Raw genomic sequence first — 25,791 nt, 5'->3', positions numbered from 1 at the left:
CCTGTTACGTTTGCCATCTTTCAGTAATGACAGAAGTGTCATCTTCATTTGTATAAGTCTCAAGGCAAAGACACTCATCTCATAGTAACAAACCTGAAGCAATGTAATGGGAAACCGGATGTGCGGCTCGGTGGTTATCCACACTCGGAAAGTATCATCGATGGTTTCTGTGATGGTCAAAGTCTCCAGCAATTCTTCCATGAATTCTAGGCCAAGGTGACAATTCTGCAGTAACACCCAGCCACCCTGTATTGAAAAATGACCTCGTGTTAATTCCTCATAACTTTTTTGCAATGATTTTAATAAAACAAAGTGTACGTATAAATATATTTTTTAAACTTTTGCTCGGGGCATGTGAATACTCTGTTTTAAGCACATATGTTAATGGAATTATTATATGTCAATACAAACGTTTTTTCCCCTGCTTCTGGTAAAGCTGGTTACTTGGAATCAAGCGGTTTCAAAATGAATGTTACTCTGTCACCCCTGGTTCAGAAGGGAACAGAAATTACAACGAAGTCAGACTTTACTAAGTACAGTGTGTGCGCCATCTAATGGTGGAAACGGGTATTTTGGAATTTGCAACTTGTCCGGCCTAAGGTAAATCAGAAGGGACTCACGCCAAAGCCAAGCCATCCACTGTCACAAAGAGATGCACATGACCTCATGAAAAGTTGGAGGAGTTGACGAAAATTCATCAACAATCAAGTTAGGAAGAAAAGAGAGAATTTTAATGGAGCCAAACTGAGGATTATAGCCTGGGAGACAGACCCAGAGGCTCTGACTGTCCCACCTATTAGAAGTCAAAGGCACAGTCATAGGCATTTTCAAGACAAAGGATCATACATCAAAATGACATGCTGACATTTCACATGAAGTTCACCAAAGATACACAGTCCATGTAAGCATATACAAAGACAGCAACAAGTCACCATGCTAATCTGTAAGAAGCTACATTGTTAGTGTCAAAGAAATGGGGAAAAATAAACCTGATCTTTGCACTGGAGCAGGCATTCCCACCTCTGAGGAGGCCTGGCTGATGCATAATGCAGACACACCGCACAGGGGAGGCAGGAGGCCCAAACGAGGAGGCAGAGCCGATTTTACGCTACAGTTTTCTTCTCCTGCCTTGAAACACAAATTTTACTTCACCAGAGGCAATACATTTGGTGACATTTGCTACCAGTATTCTTGCCTGGAAAATCCTGTCTACAGAGGAGCCTGGTGGGCTACAGTCCATGGGGTCGCAGAGTTGGACACAACTGAGTGACTGAGCATGCCTGCTACCATAATACTAAATCTTTTTCAACATTTTACTTCTTTTTAATGGAAGGATAATCGCTTTACAACATTGTGTTGGCCTCTGCCATACATCAACATGTACCAGCCACAGGTATACATATGTCCCCTCCCTCTGGAACCTCCCTCCCACCTCCCACCCCAACACTAAATCTTATTCTTTGTCATCACTCCTCCCAGATGTTCCTGAAACCACAAAGTTTATTAAGCACTATCTAAATATTGATAAAACCTTCACAATATGTCACATAGCCATCACAGTTCTATAAGAACATAGTTTACTAGCCAGCTGATGCTTTGATATACTTTATGCAACAAGATCAAATAAATACAGCTACAAGTTATTGAGCTCAGTATACATATGGTAAGGCATATATATTATGCCTTAAACTGCAAGAGAAAACACAACTCAGATTGGCTTAAATAGCAAAGGGGACTTTTTGGTCTAGACAACCAGGTCGTCAATAAGATGAAATTCATGGTCAGAACTCTGGGTCCTTGTGGATCCAGTTACTCTCTGATTCCCTGCTCTGAATTCCACAATGTCAGCTTTATCCTAAATCTTTCAAGTGACAATGTGGCTGTACCTGTTCATGCTTATTGTTGGTATTATTGTTGTTATCTGTTTTGTTTTTGCCTATGCCTCATGGCATGTGGGATCTTAGTTCCCCAACCAGGGATCGAACGCACACCCCCTGCTTTGGAAGCTCAGAATCTTAACCATTAGACAGCCAGGGAAGTTCTGTTTGTTTGATTTTTATACTGCCAATATTATCAATATTTATCCCACCTTGAGACACAGAACACAGAAGTTATAAAAAAAACTAATATTCCAAAGAAAGTTAATGTGAATGCTGTATTCAAATTTAAAAGCTTCTCACTCGTGGAAACTAAAGAAATTATTTAAGGCCCAAAGTCAAACAGTCAGATCATTCAACAGAGTGAATCATTTTATCTGAGTAAAAATAACTATATATAATTGCTTTGGTATATATAAATTAAATACCATATATTATTGAATTTAATTAACTGATAAAGATTAAGGCTTAGGGCACTTGAGAATTAATGGTTAGTCTGAAAACTTGATGACCCAAGCAGAGTTTTAGCCCATTAACCCTCTATAGTCATTAATTCCCAGGGAAAAGTTGCTAGGGACATTATGAGATCAAAAGCTTAAAAATAAACCAAGACTTTATTTTATTTTTATAAATGGTGCAATTTCTTATTGCTGCTGAAACTGCGATCAACCAAGCTTTTCTAGAAAATTAATGTCCTGTGTATTTATTAGGTGTGATGAAAAATATTTCTCAACATTCCATCCAGCTTGCAATTTTCAGTAAAAACTGTTATCAATATTTAAACATAACACCCTCAAATATTTCTTATTTGCCTGAAACTATCCATTAATGAAAAATGAAAGGCTCACTTTAACCGAAAATTGAAATTTGACTATCTCAATCTGTCACTTCTTAAGCACTATCTATTAATATTGATCATGACATTCCAAGACTGCTAGAGCTGCATTCTTTATGAACCAGAAAGTGTATCTGCCAAATTACCAAAAAATATTTAGTGAAAACAAAAATGGAGCACATGCTCTAGAAGATGGAACAAGTATTTTGTGGGGATTTCAGGAGCCAACTAACTGAAGGTTCAAAATCCTTAAGTAACCAACATTTACTCTATATGCATAAATCAAAATGGAAAATTGAGCATCACAGGAAGAACACTCTACCCATCATAGGGGTGGTGCTAGGTGGATCAGATGGCCAGAGGAATCATATCAAGAAAGTTGCATGAAGAGTAGTTTCCATTGCTACATACCTGCTGCATTGACATCTGAATCAGCTTTCGAGCATGTACTTCTTGTCCTTGCCCCATTGAGATAGTTCTGCATTCTGTAATACAGAAGGATTACTATGATCAAACGTAAATTTTATAACAGGATTGGGATGAAAAATTAATTTCTGAGTTGTCATAGCCTCCCTCCCTCTATGGCTTCTAAGGAAAGTCTGTTATGCAAATAAGTCTGGCTTTTGGTTGTGTTGGTGAGAGAAAGGAGTGGAGCAGACTGGAGGCACTACATGGAAAGGGAAGGACAAAGAGAGAAAGACAAAAGGCACGAGGCAGAGCTTTTAAAGAGTTCTGGGGTCTTTGGGGATAATGAGGAGACAGACTGATGGGGAGAGGCAGCTGCAATGCTATCACAGGTATTTAGAAGGAAAGAGGATTTTTTAGTTTTGCTCTATGTTTTGATTAGAATAATTTTTTGGTGTTTCAGCAGATGTTTCAGTAAAGATTGGATACCAATCTTTTTATTCTTTTATGATGTCAAGCTTGCAGTGTTCTGTCTGTCCAGGTTTTGTTTGCCTATTTGTCCATTTTCTGAGATGGAACTCGTAGCAATTCATCCCCATGATGACTATATTCAGGGGTAACTGCTCCTCAGGATCAAATCCTCTTGGAACTGAGAAAAAGGAGCCTTAAGAAAAAGTGGAAACCACTCCAAGATTAGAGATGTGATTATAACTCAGCAGAATATACAGTATTGAGGCTCATTAGTGAATTTGATGTCCCAGGTGGAGAACCACACTTGTGCCTGTCATGTGAATTCACTAAACTGTAGAAGGAAAAGAAGAAGTAAAACTCTCACTATTTGCAGATGACATGATCCTCTACATAGAAAACCCTAAAGACTGCACCAGAAAATTACTAGAACTAATCAATGATTATAGTAAAGTTGCAGGATATAAAATCAACACACAGAAATCCCTTGCATTCCTATACACTAATAATGAGAAAACAGAAAGAGAAATTAAGGAAACAATTCCATTCACCATTGCAACGGAAAGAATAAAATACTTAGGAATATATCTACCTAAAGAAACTAAAGACCTATATATAGAAAACTATAAAACACTGGTGAAAGAAATCAAAGAGGACACTAATAGATGGAGAAATATACCATGTTCATGGATTGGAAGAATCAATATAGTGAAAATGAGTATACTACCCAAAGCAATTTATAGATTCAATGCAATCCCTATCAAGCTACCAACGGTATTCCTCACAGAGCTAGAACAAATAATTTCACAATTTGTATGGAAATACAAAAAACCTCGAATAGCCAAAGCTATCTTGAGAAAGAAGAATGGAACTGGAGGAATCAACCTACCTGACTTCAGGCTGTATTACAAAGCCACAGTTATCAAGACAGTATGGTACTGGCACAAAGACAGAAATATTGATCAGTGGAACAAAATAGAAAGCCCAGAGATAAATCCACGCACATATGGACACCTTATCTTTGACAAAGGAGGCACGAATATACAATGGATTAAAGAAGAAAAAAAAGAAGTCTCTGAATCATACTTGGGAAACTGAAATTAGAAATTAACTTTGAAGTAAGCTTTTGTGGACCCAGGTCTTCTTTAATTTTAAAGGCATGATCTCTAGATCTCTAGGGGCACAGAGAAAGGAAGTCAGTGTATACGCTGTGAAGCAATGCATGCTTTTGACTTACTCTATTGGAGTGATCTGAATCCTCAGAAAAATGGGCAGCTGTGATTGGGCAAACAATGAGGCTGATTTGGAAACTGCTGGTAGAAGCTACAGAGAATGAGAGAAATTCATAGGCTGGAGACAGAAGTATGTCAGGAACCAGGGAAGAAGCTGCCAGGGCACACCACTTAAAATACAGCACCATGGGGTTAATGGCCAGAGATTCCGTGAGTGCTGGTAGGGTGCAGCATTAGAATTATTTGTGGACTCAGGGTCACAGGGTGAAACTCAGCAGTTTGTGCCTGAGAGGACTGACAGAGCACTGCTTGAAGAACTAGGAACTGCAATTGTCCATAAGTCACTGAACATAGCTGGATTCTCCCAACAAAGCCCTCATGAATCTCTCCTGCTGAAGAGGAACTAGGCACTGTTCCCAGGGCATCTGAGAAGAACCCACAAACCCTATAAAAGAAGAAAGGGAAGGTGGAACTCGAATGGGAGGAGCCTCTGAATTGTACAAAGAGACACTGAGTCTCTCTTGTTTTGGAAGAACCCACAAGTGTTAGGTAGGTCAATGGAGGAAGGTGTGATATGGACAATAAGTATTAACACATGAAGGTGAACCATAAACTATCTCCTCTACCCTTCCAACTCTTCTGAGATGCACTGTTTAAAAGGAAGAACTGGTTTTTGTTCAGGGGTAGCCTGAGTTTCTTGTCTCGACCTGGGTAAGAGGTCAAGAAGATACTTAAAGGCATCCCTTCAAAACAAACCCAGAGTCTGGATGTGACCCCTTCTGGATGTCTACACTCGCATTCCCCTGGTCCATCACCTCATGCCTGTATTCTTGCAGGAGCCTACTCACTGGTGACCTCTCTCCCACTCTTTTCCCTACTAGCTATTCTTCCCACAGCAGACAGAGGGATTTGATTGAATCCTGAATCAGATTATGTCCACCCTCTGCTCAGAAACATCTGACGGCTTCTCATTTCATTCTGTGCAAAATCCAGAATCCAATTCAAATTCTGACCTCTATGACCCTACACAAATGGGTTCCATTGCTCCTGCAATCTACACACACACACACTTTTTAGGATCCCACCACAATTCACTCTCTCTTCTCCAACTGCGCGGGCCCCCTCCCTCATGTCATCATCAAACTGAGGTGCTTTTACTTCTTTTCCAGTGTGAATACCATTTATTTCTTCTTTTGGTCTGACTAAAACTTCCACTACAGTGCTGAGTAGAAGTGCAAGTAGACATTCTTCTCTTGCTCCTGATGTTTGGGGAAAAATATCCCATCTTTCAGCATTAAGTATGATGTTAGCTGTGGGTTTCTGTAGGTGCCCCTCATCAGGTTGAAGAAGTTCCCTTTTATTCTTAGTTTGTTGAGGGCTTTCATCATGAAAGAATGTTGGATTTTTTTCAATGCTTTTTCTGCAACTATTGAGATAACTGTGTGATTTTTGTTCTTTATTCTATTAATATGGGGTATTACATTGATTAATTTTCATATGTTGAACCAATCTTGCATTCTTGGGGTAAATCCACTTGGTCATGGTGTATAATTCATTTTGCGTGGCACTCAATTCAGTAGCATTTTGTTGAGAACTTTTGCTTTTATATTCAGCAGGATATTGGTTTCCTTCTACTGTCTTTGTCTAGATTTGGTATCAGAGTAATATGGTCTCATAGAATGAGTTGGGAAGTAATCTCTCTTATTTTTTGGAAAGAACTGGTGTTATTCATTAAACATTTGGTAGAATGTGAAGGTATCTAGTCCTGGATTTCCTACAAATCAATCCTTTTACTTCTTAAAGCTCTTTTCTAGTTTTCTATTTCTTCCTTAGTTTCAGCAGTTTTCTCTTTCTGATAATTTGCCCATTTCATCTAGGTTATCTATCTAATTTGTTGTTATAATTTTCATAGTATTCTGTATGATCTTTCCTACTTATTCAAGTCAATAGCAATGTCCCCTGATAAAAGAAATTTTCACATATTGAGATATGGGAAAGTCATTCTGACTTATACATGAGTTTACTTGAACTTTATGCTAACTAAAACAGCCTGTTTGTGGCCTATCAAATATACATTGTACATCGGCTCTAACTGTCAGAGAAAAGGGTACATTGACCAGAATTAAAGAATGTGTTAAAAATAAAAATTTCATAAATTCTTCCCTTCCTGAGATGCCAGTGCCAGTACTTCTTCAGTGATGAGGCTCCCTTCCCAGGTGTCAAGGTATACTGACTTGCTATGTACTTGCTAACCTGCTTTTCTTGAAACCTTGAAGGAATGTGTCCTGACTTGTTTGATGTTCTTTGTTCTGACAAGATATGAAACTATGCTGAAACCCATGCTTCTCTGGAGCAGATCCTCTCACTTATCTGAGAGCTGCCAGTCCTCAGTTTGGCGCAAATAAAACTTTTCTATTCCTATTATATAGTTTGTTCATTGATTATTTTCATTGACATCCCTCTTTCACTCCTGATTTTAGTTATCTTAAGTCTTCTCTCCTTTATTCTTGGTCGGTTAGGACAAAAGTTTGTCCATTTTGTTGATCTTTTCAAAGAAGATACACTTGGTTGATTGATTCTCTGTTGTTTTTTAATCCTCTCTTGCATTTTTTTTCACTCAGATATTTATTATTTCCTTCCTTTTGATTGCTTCAGGTTTAGTTTGCTCTTCTTTCCTTGGTTTCTTAAAGTGGAAGTTATTGATCTGCAATCTTTCTTCGTTTTTAAAATAGGTTGATAAATATTTGATAAATTTCTGAATAGTCTGGAAAAACTAGATTGATTGACACTGGAATAGTGAAGAAGCTTTGCACTTGAGGAAGTTCAGAAGACAAAGACCAGTGAGAGAAGAGGCAGCGCAGGCTGAATTTCCAGAGAGAGTGGGGAAGGCTGCCAGGACATCATGATGCAGACTGCCGTGAGGAGGCAGGTTGCAGAGGATGTTGCAGGAATCGTTTTTGCATGTATTGCAGCATAATTGTCCTTTGGTGGTATGGGATGTTTTGGTTTTCTGGTTTGTGGACTTTTTTTTTTTTTTCCTTTTTTTGCTGCTTGGTTACATTTGAAAGACCTTTAGTAAGATTTCAACTGCTTTTCTATTTCTTTCCAAAATTGGACTTGAGTGTCTTTCACATCTCCTCTTTCTTTTTAAAATTTTTAAAAAAATCAGATTAAACGATATATGTTTATAGTGAAAGCTTTGTAAAATACAGGAGACTACAAAGAAGAAAACAAAAATCACCAATATCCTTCCAGAGAGATCTACATTCTAATCTTCTCAGTGCACAATCCACAATCACTTATCCTCATTTCAAAATTCAAAGCACTCTGAAAACTGACAGCTTTGCCACAAAATCACTTTGGTGGTAAAAGCTGACCTGAATGGATATGAGCCTATTTATTTATCCCTATCTTTATAAATATTAATACTTTCATCTGCAATGTATTATATAATACATGAAATATTACTTTTCTAAAAGCTGGACAATTCTAATTTCTGCAGTGCATCTGACTGCAAGGGCTTTGAATAAGAGATTACAGACCTATCCATATTAAAAATTATATATATATGTACAACATGTACATGTCATTTTATATATCTACTTCTTAAGTATGTTGTATTTTACTGTCATTAAACATTACTGATAAACAGTTTTTAATGGTAGCACAATGTTCCATCATGTTAATGCATTCTTGCCAAGTTAGCCACTCTCCTTTTGTATATTTCAGACATTTCTAATTTTTTAATATTAAAAATAGCACTAGACTTAACATCCTTATAAATGAATCTTAATGTGCATCTCTCAGTTTGTTTTTATGATAAATTTGTATGTGTAGAATAGTTGGGAAAAAGCACTCAAACATTTTAAAGATTCATGGTGTATATGAAAAAGGACTGCCAGTGTCTCCAGCTGAAATAGAATGTTGCAATTCCCAACCCACACTTCTACCTTTTCTTTGGAAACTGGGCAGGGCCCTGTGGAGCCCTCCCAGGTACAAAAATCTTTCCGTGTCCCCCATTTCTTGTCTGTAAGAAAAAGGCTTCAGTCTTCCAGACCTTCCCTGAGATCCAAAGGGCAAATTCAAACAGTTACTGATTAGGGAAGTGAGGAAATGCAGAAGCAAAAGAAAAGCAGTCTGAAACACTTCCTGCAGGACTTCCCTAGCGGTCCAGTGGCTAAGAATCTGCCTGCTAACGCTGGGGACATGGATTCCATCCCTGATCTGGGAAGATCCCTATGCTGCAGGGCAGCTAAGCCTGTAGCGCCACAACTACCGAGCCTGTGTGCTGCGACTGCCGAAGTCTGCACACCCTAGAGTCCATGCTCTGCAACAAGAGAAGCCACGACGAAAAGCCAGTGCATTGTGACTAGAGAGTAACCCCCACTCGCCACAACTAGAGAAAGCCCACGTACAGCAACAAAGATCCAGAGCAGCCAAAAATAACTAAATTTTTTAAAAAAGAAACCATAGCCCAGAGATAAAGAGTCGGATTTCCTCCTAAAGGGATATACCTAACAATATATCTTTGGGGTTTTCTTACAGGAATTATTGCTCCCCCCTAAGCAGAGGATGGTGACTTCAGGCCGAGAACATGGTTCCTGGAGCACCACCCTGTTACCTCACCACCAACCAATCAGAAGAAAGTCCTACACTGCAGCCCTCACTCCAAATTTTGCCTTTAAAAACTCTTCCCTGAAAACCACCAGGAAGTTTGGGTCTTTTGAGAATAAGCCACCCACACTCCTTGTTTTGTCCTTGCAATTAACCTTTCTCTGCTCCAAACTCTGACCTTTCAGTTGGCTTGGCCTCACTGTGCATCATGAGCTTGGATTCAACCGCAATTTGTGTTTTATTTGTGCCGCTTTTGACATACCAAAGTTTGAAAACTTCATCCAAACCTCTTTTCCTCTGGTTTTGGATTCTGGTATTATGATTAAGGAAATCTTAGCCACGCCAGTAGTATCAGTGTATTTTTTCATAGTTTAAACCTTTTAAAACCTTAATCAACCTAGAATGTACTTTAGAGTTTAATCTGAGGTAAAATTCTTGCTTTCTTCCAAAGTTAACCTGCTATGGCAACACTGTTTATTGACTAACCCGTTTTTCTTCCACTGATTTGAAATGTGAATCTCATCACAGGCTAAGCTATTGTATATACTAGCATCTAATTTGGGGCCTTTCATTTTGCTCTATTGATCTGTTTATCTACTCTGAGCCAGTTCCTCACTGATTAAGTTATTGCAATTTGATAAAGTTTAGAAATCTGATTGGGCTTGTTCTCCACATTATTCTTTTTCCTTTTCAAGCTGTCTTGGCTATTGTTGTCCATTTATTACTCTAGATGATCTAAGACCCCTCTACTATCCAATTAGGGGGAAAATGATGTTGGAATTTCAATTAGACTTGCACTCAATTTATAGATTAATTTAGAGACTATTGACATCTTTACAATACTGAATCTTTATAATGGGGATGTGGTTTAACTCTCTATTTGATCTACCCTACTTTCAAGTCTTTAAGAAAGTTTTATAGTTTTCTTCTAATAGGTATTCTAAAGATTATTCCTCAGTTTTATTTTTATTGAGATACTGAATGGGATTTTTACATTTTAGAAGAATGTTTCATTGATTTTTTAAATATATTTATTTTTGTGACCAGCTACCTTACTAAAATATCCTGTTAAATCTAATAGCTTTTCAGTTGATTCATTTGTGTTCTTTAGTTAGACAATTACAGGATCTGAGAATAACGATGGCTCTTGTCCCTCTTTTCCAGTAGTTATATCTTTTATTTATGATTCTTACAAAACATTAGCTATATCCTCCACAGTAATACTAAATGAGAGTGGTGATAGCAGACATCTTTATCTTGTTCCTGACTTTAATGGGCATCATGTCTCTAGTTGTTCACCAGAAAGCATGAAGCTGTTTGAAGTTCATATTCACTATCATATTGATACAATATTCTTCTGTTCCCATTTTTAAGAGCCAAATACAAATGCTGAATTTTTATAAAATGCCTTTTTAGCAATCATCAGGGTAATAACAGCCTAAGGAAAAAGTCTTTCACTTGTTGTGATGAGATTTCTTAATACTGTGTCTTTCTCAGATTTGCCCATGCATCCTACTTGATCAAGGCATGTTGCTGTTGTTTGCATATTTTATATTATGCTAAATTCTTTCTGCTTGCACTTATATTAAGGTCCTTACATTTATATTAATAAGTAGGATCAATCTGTGGTTTTCTTTCTTTGATATAGTGACTATCTCGGTCTGCTTTACATATCAAGATAATGTTATTCCCTTAAAATACAGAGGAAAATGCATCTTATTTTCCTACATTGTGAAATGGGACATAGCAAAGTTTTAAAGGACCTACCAAAAAAATCATTCAAGCTTAGTGTCTTTGCTGAGGTAATAATTTTAAAACTTCTAATTTTCCTCATCTTAATTATCGGTCCATTCAGGCTTTTCAATTTTTTCCAAGAAATTTTTGTAAATTTATATTTTTCTACAAACATCCATTTTAATGAGATTTTTAAACTTTTTTTTTACTATAACTATCTTATTACTTTTTTTATCTGTATTACTTTATTTTACTCATTTTCTCATTCCTATTTTTGTTTGCTTGCATGTTCAGTCACTTCAGTTGTGTCTGACTCTTTGTGACCCCATGGACTGTAGCCCACCAGGCTTCTCTGTCCATGGGATTCTCCCAGCAAGAATACTGGAGTGGGCTGCCATGCTCTCCTCCAGGGGATCTTTCCGATCCAGGGATTGTACTCTCCTCTCCTGTGTCTCCTGCACTGCAGGCAGATTCTTCACCACTGAGCCACCAGGGAAGCCCCATTTTTATTTGTAGGTTTATATTTTATTTGTCCTCTTTCATTCATGTTTGGATTCTATTTTCAAATCTATTCTTCTCTCCTTCACCCAAGCTCCTAGTAGGATTTTTCTCATGCTAAACCCATCTGTTTTCTGCTTCTTTCCCAGGTACCCAATGCTTTTGTGCAGAATTTATCTTCTCTGAATTTCTCAACACAGAGCCTGACAGGTTCCATAGTGAGAAGTTTTCCTTCTTTTTTTTTTCTATGAAAACCTATTTGATCTGGTCCCATCCCTCAAGTTGCTGTCAGGTAACTTGCTAATTCATCCACTAAATCCACTGAGATGGCTGGATGGCATCACCAACTTGTTGGACATGGGTTTAGGTGGACTCCAGGAGTTGGTGATGGACAGGGAGGCCTGGCGTGCTGCGGTTCGTGGGGTCGCAAAGAGTCGGACACGGCTGAGCGACTGAACTGAACTGAACTGACTGAAAGGCACTGGGGAGGATGAGAGAAAGGCCACTGACAAGGGATCTGGGAGGCCTGAGACTAAGTCCTGAATTATCTGCCACCAGCTAGTTCTCTGGCCTTATCTCCAGACCTTAGTTTCCTCAGCTGTAATACAAGGCACTTGAATTCCAGGATTTTTCAGAATTTTGTGAACCTTGAGCACTTTATGATTATCCATCACCCAAATAAAACATCTCTAGTTGAGACTAGAGTAATATGTCATTCATCTACATAATAGTTTCATTTTACAGCTATCTGGGGAGTTTTTAACCCAAATTAGTGAACAGAATGATGCTTCCTAACATTCCTAAACATTCCTTTGCTCTAAAAAAAAAATGAGCAATGAGTTTTTTATAAACAACATTGGATCCTTCAGTGTTAAAATTAAATCTAATGTGTTTCCTAACAAAGTAATCAATAGAAGGTTAAACAATTGCTGGAAAAACTAAAGAAATATCAAGAAATGGAATCACCAAATTGCCAAGCAAAGCAGTATGATAGTATGTAATAATACTAGGTGACAGCACTGTTCTGGCCGTATGTATTTATCTAAAGTTATAATCTCTCCCAAAGGAAACCTTGAATTATTTTATTTCTGTTCTTACACCAATGTCCTAGACAACAGCATCGTTTTGAGGTAAATTTGAAATGGTAACTTCAGTGGGAACTGCCCCTCTTCTGGGAAGAGTATCCCCTTCTAAGAAATGCCCTTAACTCTAGGCTCCATGTATGTGGTTCTTGCTATGAACCCATTTACACGGCAACCGTTCATTGACTGGTCCAGAAAGGAGCACACGACCAAAGCAAAACCAAGGAGCTTCTTCCTTGGGTATCTGGACCTGGGACCAAGAGAGTAAGAGGACTTTGCCTGGGTGAAACCAAATGGGGCCATCCCAGGTGCAAAAGCCCCTCTGTGGTCCCCATTTCTTGTTTGTAGAAAAAGCTTTAGTCTCTTAGGCCTTCCCCGGGTTCCAAAAAGCAGACTCAAGCACTTACTAATGAGAAACAAAGGAAGAGCAGTGGAGCAAGAAAAGTAACGACAGCTTCAACAACAATGCTAACTTCTCAGGACTTCCCCAGCGGCCCAGTGGTTGAGGCTCCGGGCTTCCACTGCAGGGGGCATGGGCTCCATCTCTGGTTGGGGAACTAAGATTCCACATGTACATGATAAAGCCAAAAAACAAAACAATCTTAGTTCTTCCTCAAGGAATATATATAACAGTCTGATGAATATCTTTGAGTTGTTAGGAACAAGCTAAGACCCTTGCCCAGATGGAGGGTGTGTGACTACATGTAGTCCACAAGTATGGAGACTATACTGCCTGGAAACAAAAGGCTGATGATTAAGATTCCTGAATCACTACCCTTTTACTTCACTATCAACCAATCAGAAGAAAGTCATGCCCCCTGCAATTTCACTCCAAATGCGGTTTTTAAACATCCTTTCCTCAAAATCTTTTGAGCATGAACTGCCTATTCTGCAGATGATATGGCACCTGCAATAAACACTGCGGGCTTTCCAGGTCGTGCTAGTGGTAAGGAACCCGACTGACAATGCAGAAGATGGAAGAGATGCAGCTTCAATCCCTGAGTTGGGAAGATCCCCTAAAGGAGGGCATGGCAACCCACTCCAGTATTCTTGCCTGGAGAATTCTATGGACAGAAGAGCCTGGCAGGTTACAGTCCATGGGGTTGCAAAGAGTCGGACAGGGTCACATAGAATTGGACACAACTGAAGCGACTTAGCACACATGCATGCATGCATAAACACTGTACTTTCCTTCACCACAATTTGGGTCAGTAAATTGGCGTTACTACCCGGCAGGCAGGTGGATTCACTTAGTAACACTAGTAGCGCTGAACTTACTGAACATGTAAGTATTGAAGCCCATTAGCCACTGGAATCCATGAATTCTGTCGTATGGAGACTGCTTTGTAGCAAGACAAAAAAGGAATCTATATGCAGAGAGGACATTGAAGCAACTGGACAAAAATCCACGGAGAAGTAGATCTCAGAGGGATTTTCAAAGTTCAAAGCTTTGAGAGAAGCCCCACTCTAAGGCTGATACAGATGACTCCATGCTTCAGTGAATACTGGAACAAAATGGCCACCTTTAAAGGGGTTAATGAGACTTTCTAGTCATTATGTATGAATGTAAGAGTTGGACCATAAAGAAGGCTGAATGCTGAAGAATTGACACTTTTGAGCTATGGTGTTGGAGAAGACTCTTGAGAGTCCCTTGGGCTGCAAGGAGCTCCAACCAGTTAATCCTAAAGGAAATCAGTCCTGAGAATTGATTAGAAAGACTGATGCTGAAGTTGAAGCTCCAATACTTTGGCCACCTGATGTGAAAAGCTGACTCATTGGAAAAGACCCAGATGCTGGGAAAGACTGAAGGCAGGAGGAAGAAGGGACGACAGAGCATGAGATGGTTGGATGGCATCACTGACTCAATGGACATGACTTTGAACAAGCTCCAGGAGATAGTGAAGGACAGGGAAGCCTGGTGTGCTGTAGTGCATGGGGCCGCAAGGAGTTGGACACAATGGAGCAACTCAACAACAACAATGAGACTTAGCCATGAGTATGAGCCAAGAGAACCTGGGAGCTCTTTGCACTGGGTCTCAGTGTTCGGATAGAAGAAAGTAGCTATTGAAACATGAATCCATGTAGCACACAGAGCAGTGTGATGACAATGATGAGGAGGAGGGAACAAAGACCATGCTACCTTAAGCTATCGGTTTACAGTAGCTTTAGTGCAGATGTGGTAAATACTTGGAGATCATTAAACAAATTTTATATTATGCTTATTCTAACTAGATAATAAATTCAAGGTTTTATTTTCTAGATTTAGGGATTCACAATCAATCACTTTCATAATCCTTATAAAGACATAAATGAATCGCTCCTACGAGATATAGGTATAGAGATAAGAACCTATAAGATATGAACCTATGAATATTCCAAAAGGCAATTCCAACAACATTCAGATTTTCAGAGTATTAAGAGAAAACTGCCCTCCTATAAACAGCCATCCTAGAAGAGAATGGCTCAATCGTGATGTCTTGGTGTCATTCAGGTACTTTTTCTTTAGTCCTGTCGACTCACACTTATAGGTTTGTAACTCCTTACCCTACCTCCTTCCGTCAGAGTAACTTTCCTTCTCTCCCACATGATCCCCTAATTTTTATCACTTTTGGATACTACTCAAAATGTTACCAGGCTTTCCTCTATAGCCCACGCAATCTGGGCAGCTCTGGCTCTTATCGCTGGGCATGTCCGTACCTCTGCTGCAGCAGCTTGTCACACTGTCGTCTATTGCCTGTTTACATGTCTGTCTTTCCCAGCTATGTTGTATTCACCGCTGTACTCCGTGAATCGAGCACACTGCCTATACTCAGGGGTTATTGAATGAAAGTATCAATGAACGAATCCTTAAATTACTATGCATTATAATACAAGGGTTACATGTTTTCATTGTGACAAAATAGGCTTTGTCATAAATTTATACAGACACAGCAATAAAATTTGCTGTTGAATGTTCATTCTTGCCAGTCTGCTATCCATGTGGTATGGACATCTGATTACAACTTTAAAAAAATCAGTACATGATGGATGAGTATGTTCCTCTCTACACAAAGATATCTATACCCTCCTTCTAGATCTGAAAATGGGGGAAAGAAGAAATTTAATATTTTTTCGAACTCAGTTTTATGAATATATTTATAAGAATCGGCTATAAAAGTATGAAAGGAAAAAACTGAAGCAAAAACATGGAGGCTTTGCTAAATCTCATAGATTGCTGCTCATACCCAGCTTCAGTTTCTTGGCCAGTGCGTCAATTTGAATCGTGGGATCGGATCCCATGGACAGAAAACATATCAGAGGTGTTCTCGTATCACTTTCTTCCCAAGTTTTCTCCAGATTTAAGATAACTGGTTCCGTGTACTTTTCCTCCAAAGAATCTGCAATATACTTTCTTGCTTGAAAAACAGTACGGTCTGGGCACCAAGACCTAGAAATGCAAACAAGTTAGAGGAAATAAATTCAGATTTCGAAAATTCTATTTAGTTCTAAGCACTTAAAGAACACATAGTTAATTAGCAAAAGGATAACAAGTGAATCCTCCTTTATGCAGATATGTGTAAGATGGACAGTGAGATTTTCAGTCCTCGGATGAGTGCAAGTTTAATCGTGTGGTTTTGACGCCAGGCATTGGCAAGGAGCAGGGCAGAGTCAGTTATGTTGCCAATCTAGAAGGGAACTTAGAAATCAGCTGACTTCCAAGAGTCTCATTTTCAGGAGAAGCAGTGACTATTCTGAATTTTTTTAAAATAAATTCCTGTTGGGTTTTAAAAAAAATCTATTTATTTATTTGGCTGTGATGGGGCTTATTTGCAGCACATGGGATTTTTTTTTTTTTGGATGCACTGGGTCTTTGTTGCTACACGCAGTCCTTCTCTAGCTGCAGCGAGCAGAGGCTACTCTTCAGGCTTCTCGTTGCAGCGGCCTCTCTCGCTCTGGAGCACAGGCTCTAGGCCCGGGAGCTCCAGTACTTGCAGCATATAGGCTCAGTAGTCTGGTGCATAGGCTTGGTTGCTCAGTGGTGCATGGGATCTTCCTGGACCAGGGATGGAACCCATGTCCCCTGCATTGGCAGGTGGATTCTTACCACATGGGATCTTTGATCTTCATTGATGCACACAGGATCATTTTAGTTGAGGCCTGTAGGATCTAGTTCCCTGACCAAAGAATCAAACCCAGGCCCAGGCATAAGAGTGTGGAGTCTTAGCCACTGGACCATCAGGGAGGTTTTAATTAGCTACTTAAAACACACACACACACACACACACACATCAGTGATTATCCCTAGTACCTAGGCTATCAGCTTCAGGTAAGCAATTACTCATTCAAACAAATACACAGGAGCATATTCACTCTTTGATAGATATTTATGGAGTAAATACATCAGGGCCTGCTCCCGATGTCAGGGACACAGTGGGGATGCAAAAGGAGGTGTCCTCTGGCCGCTCCAGTACACAATGGGGCCTGGCTGGCTGCACCCTGGGAGCTCTGCAGTCTTCAGAGGGAGATAATGTGTCAAAGGTGACAGAAGTTGCTTGATTCGCAAGCATTTATTAATAGTTAATACCATCCATGTAGCCTACGCTGTAGCAGGTTCTATACACTGTGACTCATTAAATAAATGTCATTTGATATTTCTGGATCATAGTCAATTGCTATGGTTTCTTATTGTTTAGTAGATTGCATTATTAATTTGACATGTATTCAATTTTCAAAGGACAGATGAAAGATAGACACATGTAGTCTAATAAAAACAAATAATTGTTCTGTTCTGAAGTTACCACTGCTGACAGCTCTGATCACTCTCAAAGAGTGACAACATCTAGGAAACAACTTTTTCTAAGAACATTTGGTGGTGTAATCTTAGGTAAGACCAAAACTACTCCAAAATAATAATCCTACATCTTTTTGTTATTCTTTTGGTGGTTTCATCCTCCCCAGCTCCACCCTCCTCTCTTGTCCATCACACACAACACACACACACACACACACACACACACACACCCCCCTTCCAATACAGAAGCCTTCTTTGAGCTACTGCATACTGAGAAAACATGAAAAGTGAGAAGAAAAGAAAAGAAAAATCAACATCCATTTCAAATTTTTGCTTTCATTTCAATAGCTACAACACCATTTATATGTTTTAATAGTGCAATCTTCTTGGCTTTAGCTTAAAAATTGCCTTGTAACTCTGTGAGATCTGCTCTTTTACAGAAGTAAATTCAATAATAAATGATTTACTCACTGGTAAACGGTGACCTAAGTGAATAGTAAAAACACTTTCATATATGTTTTGCTAAAAGCACTATCATGAATACATTGTGAACATATGCCCTTCACCATTTTTATTTGCCATCCCAAACTTGAGTTTGGAAGCATACACATCCATTACAGTCACTACTGGGACACAGGGAAGTAAACCCAGGTGGGATCTGTAATTTGACGCGGTGACGAGTGATGCTTCTAGGTCTGATAATACCTGCTCTCACCTGATAAGTAAAAGTTTGCGGCAGGTATCCAGTGAGTCATTATATCCATCAGGGATGATTTCCTCCTCCGGAGCATCTTTATCAAACCAACTTTTCCAGCCTTTCTCATTACGAGAGATCTAAAGTACACAAGCTAATTAGCGACCCTCAGGAATATATGCAATTAAAATTAAACAATGTCAAAAGGTCACTCTTTACAGGCAGATAATTTTTTAAACATAACCACACTGTTTTATGTTTTTCTTCAGAATCAATGACTCAAATAGCTTGGATATTGCTATTCCCTTTCTCCATTGCTTTTCTACATTATTCACTAAAATGAGGACCACGTATCAGTCAAACTCAACGATTGGAAAAGAAAAACCACAGACCAGAGTTTCTCAACCTCGGCCCCATGAGCATTTAGGGCCAGGTTAATCTTATCTTGTGAGGGGCTGTCCTGTGCATTGCAGGATGTTTCGCAGCATCCCTGGCCTCTCCCCACTACTCACCAGAGCACCTTTGCCTCTAGTTCGTGGCAATCAAAAACGTCTCCAGAATCGTCATATGTACTGTGGGGTGTGCACCAGATTGCCTTTGAACGAGAGCCACAGTTGTCTTAAAGCTGCATTTTTGTGTCAGCTCCTCTGGTTCAAGGGCTTGTAACCAGGAGGCCCCAATTTAAATGACCCAGGTGTGTTTGGGTTTACAGATCTATACTTTTTTCCTAGTCCTTTATTACCTGGTTCATAATTTCTGCAAACTGTGGAAGTTTACTCAGTTCCACAAGATTCAGCCAGGTCATATCGAGGATCCAGCGAAACGGCTTGGGAGGGCAGGCTTTCAGATCCAGAGCTGCTCCCCCTGGGGAAAGGCATTAGTGGGAATCAGGTCAGCTTGTGCTCCATATTTTAGAAATTTACTTCCAAATTGAGAAAAAAAATCCAGATAACCATATCACACACAAAAATGGGAAAGTTGGAAAATAATCACATTATAGAAAATGTGGTTATCTTTTTTGCATACATTTCCTTCAAGTCTAAGTGGTTTATACCATCTTATACAGATAGCAACTCCCTATCATTTTTCCATGCAAAGAATTTTTCTCAGTTGGTTGCAGGTGTTTGCCTTTTTATTGTTTTTAACTATTTGATATCAGTGAATAGATTGATCTTTTCATAGGCGAGTTTAAAAATCACTTCTTAGTGAAATCACTCCTCCAGAAGCTTGATATTAAATACTATTTTTTAATCAGGTCAGAAAGATGGATACATGCATAGGGAGGAAAAAAGGAAGGAAGGAGTATAATACATCTGTCGGTTTTAAGGAAGTAATGTTCAAATCATTTATTCACTCATTTACTCAACAAATACTCACTGAGCCACTTCTCTGTTTCTAGAATATTCCAGGCACTAGGGATACCAAACAAGACCCCTGCTCTCACCAAGTCTAGTGGAGAACGTACGTGAATGCATTGAAACATATTTTGAAGCAAAGTGAAAGTTGCTCAGTCGTATCCAACTCTTTGCGACTCCATGGACTGTAGCCTGTCAGGCTCCTCTGTCCATGGAATTCTCCAGACCAGAATACTGGAGCGGATAGCCATTCCCTCTCCAGGGGATCTTCCCAACCAGGGATTGAACCCAGGTCTCCTGCATTGCAGGTGGATTCTTGACCATCTGAGCCACCAGGGAAGCCCATTTTGAAAGCAAATCACCAGTTAAATCAGCACATTCAATGTGACAATCTCCACCAAGAGGTATGACTATATTTTCATTTTCAAAAGTCCTCTATTGAATGTCTTTAGTAATGTTTTATCATAATTTTTCCACCTCTGCTGTTTAATTCAGGTGTATAGGAAATAGTGGTTCTTGAACTTTTAAATCCTATAATCCTCTTAAGTTCAGTTCAGTCCCTCAGTTGTGTCCAACTCTTTGCGACCCCATGAATCGCAGCACGCCAGGCCTCCCTGTCCATCACCAACTCCCGGAGTTCACCCAGACTCACATCCATCAAGTCAGTGATGCCATCCAGCCATCTCATCCTCTGTCGTCCCCTTCTCCTCCTGCCCCCAATCCCTCCCAGCATCAGAGTCTTTTCCAATGAGTCAACTCTTCGCATGAGGTGGTCAAAGTACTGGAGTTTCAGCTTTAACATCATTCCTTCCAAAGAAATCCCAGGGCTGATCTCCTTCAGAATGGACTGGTTGGATCTCCTTGCAGTCCAAGGGACTCTCAAGAGTCTTCTCCAACACCACAGTTCAAAAGCATCAATTCTTCGGCGCTCAGCCTTCTTCACAGTCCAACTCTCACATCCATACATGACCACAGGAAAAACCATAGCCTTGACTAGACGGACCTTTGGTGGCAAAGTAATGTCTCTGCTTTTGAATATGCTATCTAGGTTGCTCATAACTTTCCTTCCAAGGAGTAAGCGTCTTTTAATTTCATGGCTGCAGTCACCATCTGCAGTGATTTTGGAGCCCCCAAAAATAAAGTCTGACACTGTTTCCACTGTTTCCCCATCTATTTCCCATGAAGTGATGGGACCAGATGCCATGATCTTCGTTTTCTGAATGTTGAGCTTTAAGCCAACTTTTTCACTCTCCTCTTTCACTTTCATTAAGAGGCTTTTGAGTTCCTCTTCACTTTCTGCCATAAGGGTGGTGTCATCTGCCTATCTGAGGTTATTGGTATTTCTCCTGGCAATCTTGATTCCAGCTTGTGCTTCTTCCAGTCCAGCGTTTCTCATGATGTACTCTGCATAGAAGTTAAATAAGCAGGGTGACAATATACAGCCTTGACGTACTCCTTTTCCTATTTGGAACCAGTCTGTTGTTCCATGTCCAGTTCTAACTGTTGCTTCCTGACCTGCATACAAATTTCTCAAGAGGCAGATCAGGGGGTCTGGTATTCCCATCTCTTTCAGAATTTTCCAGTTTATTGTGATCCACACAAGTCAAAGGCTTTGGCATAGTCAATAAAGCAGAAATAGATGTTTTTCTGGAACTCTCTTGCTTTTTCCATGATCCAGCGGATGTTGGCAATTTGATCTCTGGTTCCTCTGCCTTTTCTAAAACCAGCTTGAACATCAGGAAGTTCACGGTTCACATATTGCTGAAGCCTGGCTTGGAGAATTTTGAGCATTACTTTACTAGCATGTGAGATGAGTGCAATTGTGCGGTAGTTTGAGCATTCTTTGGCATTGCCTTTCTTTGGGATTGGAATGAAAACTGACCTTTTCCAGTCCTGTGGCCACTGCTGAGTTTTCCAAATTTGCTGGCATATTGAGTGCAGCACTTTCACAGTATCATCTTTCAGGATTTGAAATAGCTCAACTGGAATTCCATCACCTCCACTAGCTTTGTTCGTAGTAATGTTTTCTAAGGCCCACTTGACTTCACATTCCAAGATGTCTGGCTTTAGGTCAGTGATCACACCATCGCGATTATCTGGGTCGTGAAGATCTTTTTTGTACAGTTTTTCTGTGTATTCTTGCCATCTCTTCCCAATATCTTCTGCTTCTGTTAGGTCCATACCATTTCTGTCCTTTATCGAGCCCATCTTTGCATGAAATGTTCCCTTGGTATCTCTAATTTTCTTGAAGAGATCTCTAGTCTTTCCCATTCTGTTGTTTTCCTCTATTTCTTTGCATTGATCGCTGAAGAAGGCTTTCTTATCTCTTCTTGTTATTCTTTGGAACTCTGCATTCAGATGCTTATATCTTTCCTTTGCTCCTTTGCTTTTTGCTTCTCTTCTTTTCACAGCTATTTGTAAGGCCTCCCCAGATGGCCATTTTGCTTTTCTGCATTTCTTTTCCATGGGGATGGTCTTGATCCCTGTCTCCTGTACAATGTCACGAACCTCAGTCCATAGTTCATCAGGCACTCTGTCTATCAGATCTAGGCCCTTAAATCTATTTCTCACTTCCACTGTATAATCATAAGGGATTTGATTTAGGTCATACATGAATGGTCTAGTGGTTTTCCCTACTTTCTTCAATTTAAGTCTGAATTTGGCAATAAGGAGTTCATGATCTGAGCCACAGTCAGCTCCTGGTCTTGTTTTTGCTGACTGTATAGAGCTCCTCCATCTTTGGCTGCAAAGAATATAATCAATCTGATTTCGGTGTTGACCATCTGGTGATGTCCATGTGTAGAGTCTTCTCTTGTGTTTTTGGAAGAGGGTGTTAAGAACTCATCAAATCCCCCCATTTCACTCATTAACTTGGGGACAGAAACAGGGGAGGTGGCGGAGGGAATTACAGGTCTCTGCTCTCCCCTCTAGCATCTTCCTGAGAAGGTGAACGACCTGGAGTACCTTCCTGTAAATCCTTTCCCTCCATTGTGGAGTCAGGGGCTCTGAGTGCCACAATACCTCTAGAACCTGTAAACCTTCCAACAATCCCTCCATCCCCACAGTGACAAGGTGAAAGAGAAAGCCTTACTCTAGCACCACTTCTGCTAACACTGAGTTTACCATAGGAGAAACAAGCCCTAGAGAAAATCACCTGCAGATTTAAGGGATTTTCTCCTCTCACACAGGCTTCCCAGGTGGCGCTAGTTGTAAAGAACCGGCTTGCTAATGCAGGAGACGTAAGAGATGAGGGTTCGATCCCTGGGTTGGGCAGATCCCCTGGAGGAGGGCATGGCAACCCACTCCAATATTCTTGCCTGGAGAATCCCATGGACAGAGGAGCCTAATGGGCTACAGTCCACGGGGTCACAAAGAGTCGGACACGACTGAGCAACTTAGCATGTATGCACGCAGTGCTCTAACACGGAGATAACACATGTCCCTTTTCTTCTTGGTGGTCTCCCCCCAACACACACACACAAAATGATTTCATGTCATCACACACCTCAAAGACATCGAGAGAAGACATTTAAGTTACATAGGTGGTTTCAACATACCATGTGTCAAAACTAACCCAGAACAATCACAGCCTGTCCTGTTCCCCCCAAATATCCTGGCTCTGCCACTTACAGGCTACATAAACTTGGACAAAGAACTCAATTTCTCCCAGTACCCTCTTCTGTCAAATGAGTATAATAATAGAATCCATCAGATTGATTGCTGTAACGCTTAAATAAATTAATGTATGTAGAAAGCTAACAACCCTTGTGGCTCAAAGTAAAAGCTATATAATCATGAGCTGTTATTTTGACATTAACTCTCTGTCTGTTTTGGAAGGCTTGGGTCCAATCCAACCTGGAAGGCAAGAGAAGACCCCCTAAGGTGTCTTTTTGTCTGTGGTTTATGACAAAAGAAAGATGATGTCTTTCTAAAAAAAAACCAGGCAGGGGGAACAGGTGTATCAATTACTCTACAGTGCAGGATTGCCCCTGGTAGCAGTTCCATTTTTCAAAGTATTCTGACATTCTCAGTTGAAGAAGAAAGTCAAAGGCACCTTCCAGATATTGCAGGAAACAAGTAGGAATTAATACAAAAGGATGGTCACTTTTGGGAAATCAAACATTTCTGCTCTGATAAATAAGTCCCTTTTCTTTCCCCCTTAAGTACTGAGTTCAAAATGGTAAAAGACACCAGTGATCTAAGGGCCATATTTGTTAACTTTGTAAAAAAAAAAAAAAAAAAAAAAAGCATTAAAAACAAAGTTCTACCAGCTTTTAAAAAATAATTTAGTCAAACTGTAAGCCAGTTTAAAATGACTACAAACTGTAGATTAAACCAGTTTTGATTTTTTAAAAACTCTCACTGTATGCTGTTCTGACTGTACTTCTGACAATCCACCTACCATAAAATCCCAAATTAATCTTCTGCAGCATGGCTCTGATCATGCTACTTCCCTGCTCATAAAACATTCCATGACTCCCTATCGCCAAGTAAATTAAATTCAAATTCCTCTCACTGACTCTCCTGACCCTACACAGTCTGGTTCTCTCTGACTCTCCAGTTTTATGAAATGGGGTCACAGATGTGCTCTAACCACAGCTCAGAGGTGTAGCCTTCTTTATTTTTTCTGTGACAAATCAAATCCTCCTCACAAATTCCCACCCCAAGTCTTGCTGTGTTTCTTGGTCTCTTCTGATTTAAAGACTTTTTCTCAAAGAACCTAGTCTCTTTTGGGGAATGCCCGTGGCTTGGCTGGCTGTGCTGGCCGGGGAGAGGTAGAGTGGGGTGGGTTTGTGTCTTGATGGGGAGATGCTTTGGATCTACAACCTCCCCCCTCCCCTCCCCATCCCACCTCTCCTCTGGTCTTCATCTGTCTCAGTCACAGCCTGGGATCCTCTGAGCCATGACAAATCCTATCTGGGGGCATCAGGCTGCTGTCCACAGAGGTCGGTACTTTGTTACTAGCTACAAAGTTCCCCTGCCCTGCAACTTCTTGATTGGAACCCCAGCCCTCTCTGCATTTCCATGTCCACACTCCTGCCGCCAAACCTCGGGCTTATGCATCTATCCACTACCTTCCACCATTGACGCTGTGATGCAGCTTCCGTGTTGGAGGTAGCTCAGGGCAGAATGCACTTCCCTGCTCTCTCTGAATTTAGATGAGGTCATGCATCCTTCTATAGCTAATGAAATACGAGTACAAGTGACTCGTGTGACGTTTAAGAACCAGCACACAATTTGCTATATCGTGTCCCTTTTCCATAGTGATTATGGCAAGCAATTTGGATTCCTGGGTGACCATGACAAGCAGGTCAGATGAAAGAGTAAAGGAGAAGTACACTTCTGCTGTGTTGAAATTCAGGGATTGTTTTTATGACCACAAAACCTGGCCTATCCTGACTAAAACTAGGTCCCCACTCTGACACTTCTCAAACTAGCTCTCTTTCAACCATCGTGACCAGAAATCTTTGCACAGAGCAGAACTCTTAGACTCATTTCTGACCCTCTCTTGGCTCTTACACCCGGTCCTTTGCCATTTTACTTTCATGATCTCTCATATCTGTCTGTCTTTATTTCCCCATTGTCTTCGCCCTAGGATGGGAATGCAGCATTTCTTGTGGTTGGGAAGATTTTAACAGACTCCCTTGAACTTCATTAATCCTATGCTTCTCTGCCAGAGTTACCTTCCTAAAGAACAATAAAAGGATCACATCACCACCTCACACAACCCCTTAATTTCTTACCAGATCAAGAAATCCTTCCCCTGGGAATCAAGGCTCACCAATGTACATTCTTTTCTCATGCTGCTCTGCTCAGCATGGAAGTTTTCTTCATTTCTGCCTATCATTCAAAGTCCATTTCAAATGCCACTTTCTTCTTTTGGGGGAGAAGGGCAGCCAGAAAATTATTTACTAAACGACTTACCAAAGAGCCAAAAAAAAAAAAAAAAAAAACAGAAAAGATTGGAGCATTTTCCCATGTATCAAATAACCTAGAAAACTTCACAGCTTAACCTGCAAAGGCAAATTTTCCAAGGAGCTTTTTATGATCTCACTAACGACATGCAATCGCTCCCTTCTTTTAGACATAACACTGTTTAACTGAACTGAATGAAAATAGTGCTCTTTTCTCTCCTTAATCATACTTTGTGTGTGTGTGTGTGTGTGTGATCAAGTTTTATTAAAATATAAAAGAGATAGAGAAAGCTTCTGACATAGACATCAGA

At 40.1% G+C, this 25,791-nt stretch overlaps 1 protein-coding gene across 1 annotated transcript in view; it reads right to left on the bottom strand.

Annotated features, from left to right (window-relative positions):
- The window catches only part of DNAH8 (dynein axonemal heavy chain 8), a 317,992-nt gene that overhangs the window by 69,598 nt on the left and 222,603 nt on the right, over positions 1 to 25,791 (bottom strand). Inside the window, exons 79-83 of the mRNA XM_086371558.1 lie at positions 18,953 to 19,074; positions 18,232 to 18,350; positions 15,970 to 16,172; positions 3,124 to 3,197; positions 94 to 246 (exon numbers count right to left, since the gene is read on the bottom strand). Coding sequence (XP_086227684.1) covers positions 94 to 246; positions 3,124 to 3,197; positions 15,970 to 16,172; positions 18,232 to 18,350; positions 18,953 to 19,074 — 671 coding nt within the window. The remainder of the gene's footprint in view (positions 1 to 93; positions 247 to 3,123; positions 3,198 to 15,969; positions 16,173 to 18,231; positions 18,351 to 18,952; positions 19,075 to 25,791) is intronic.

This window comes from Bos grunniens, chromosome 23 (assembly GCF_055505025.1).
Source record: "Bos grunniens cultivar Pamir isolate PY7600 chromosome 23, Bosgru_T2T1.0, whole genome shotgun sequence".
Taxonomy (NCBI): domain Eukaryota; kingdom Metazoa; phylum Chordata; class Mammalia; order Artiodactyla; family Bovidae; genus Bos; species Bos grunniens.
This window is presented reverse-complemented; position numbering and strand designations above follow the sequence as displayed.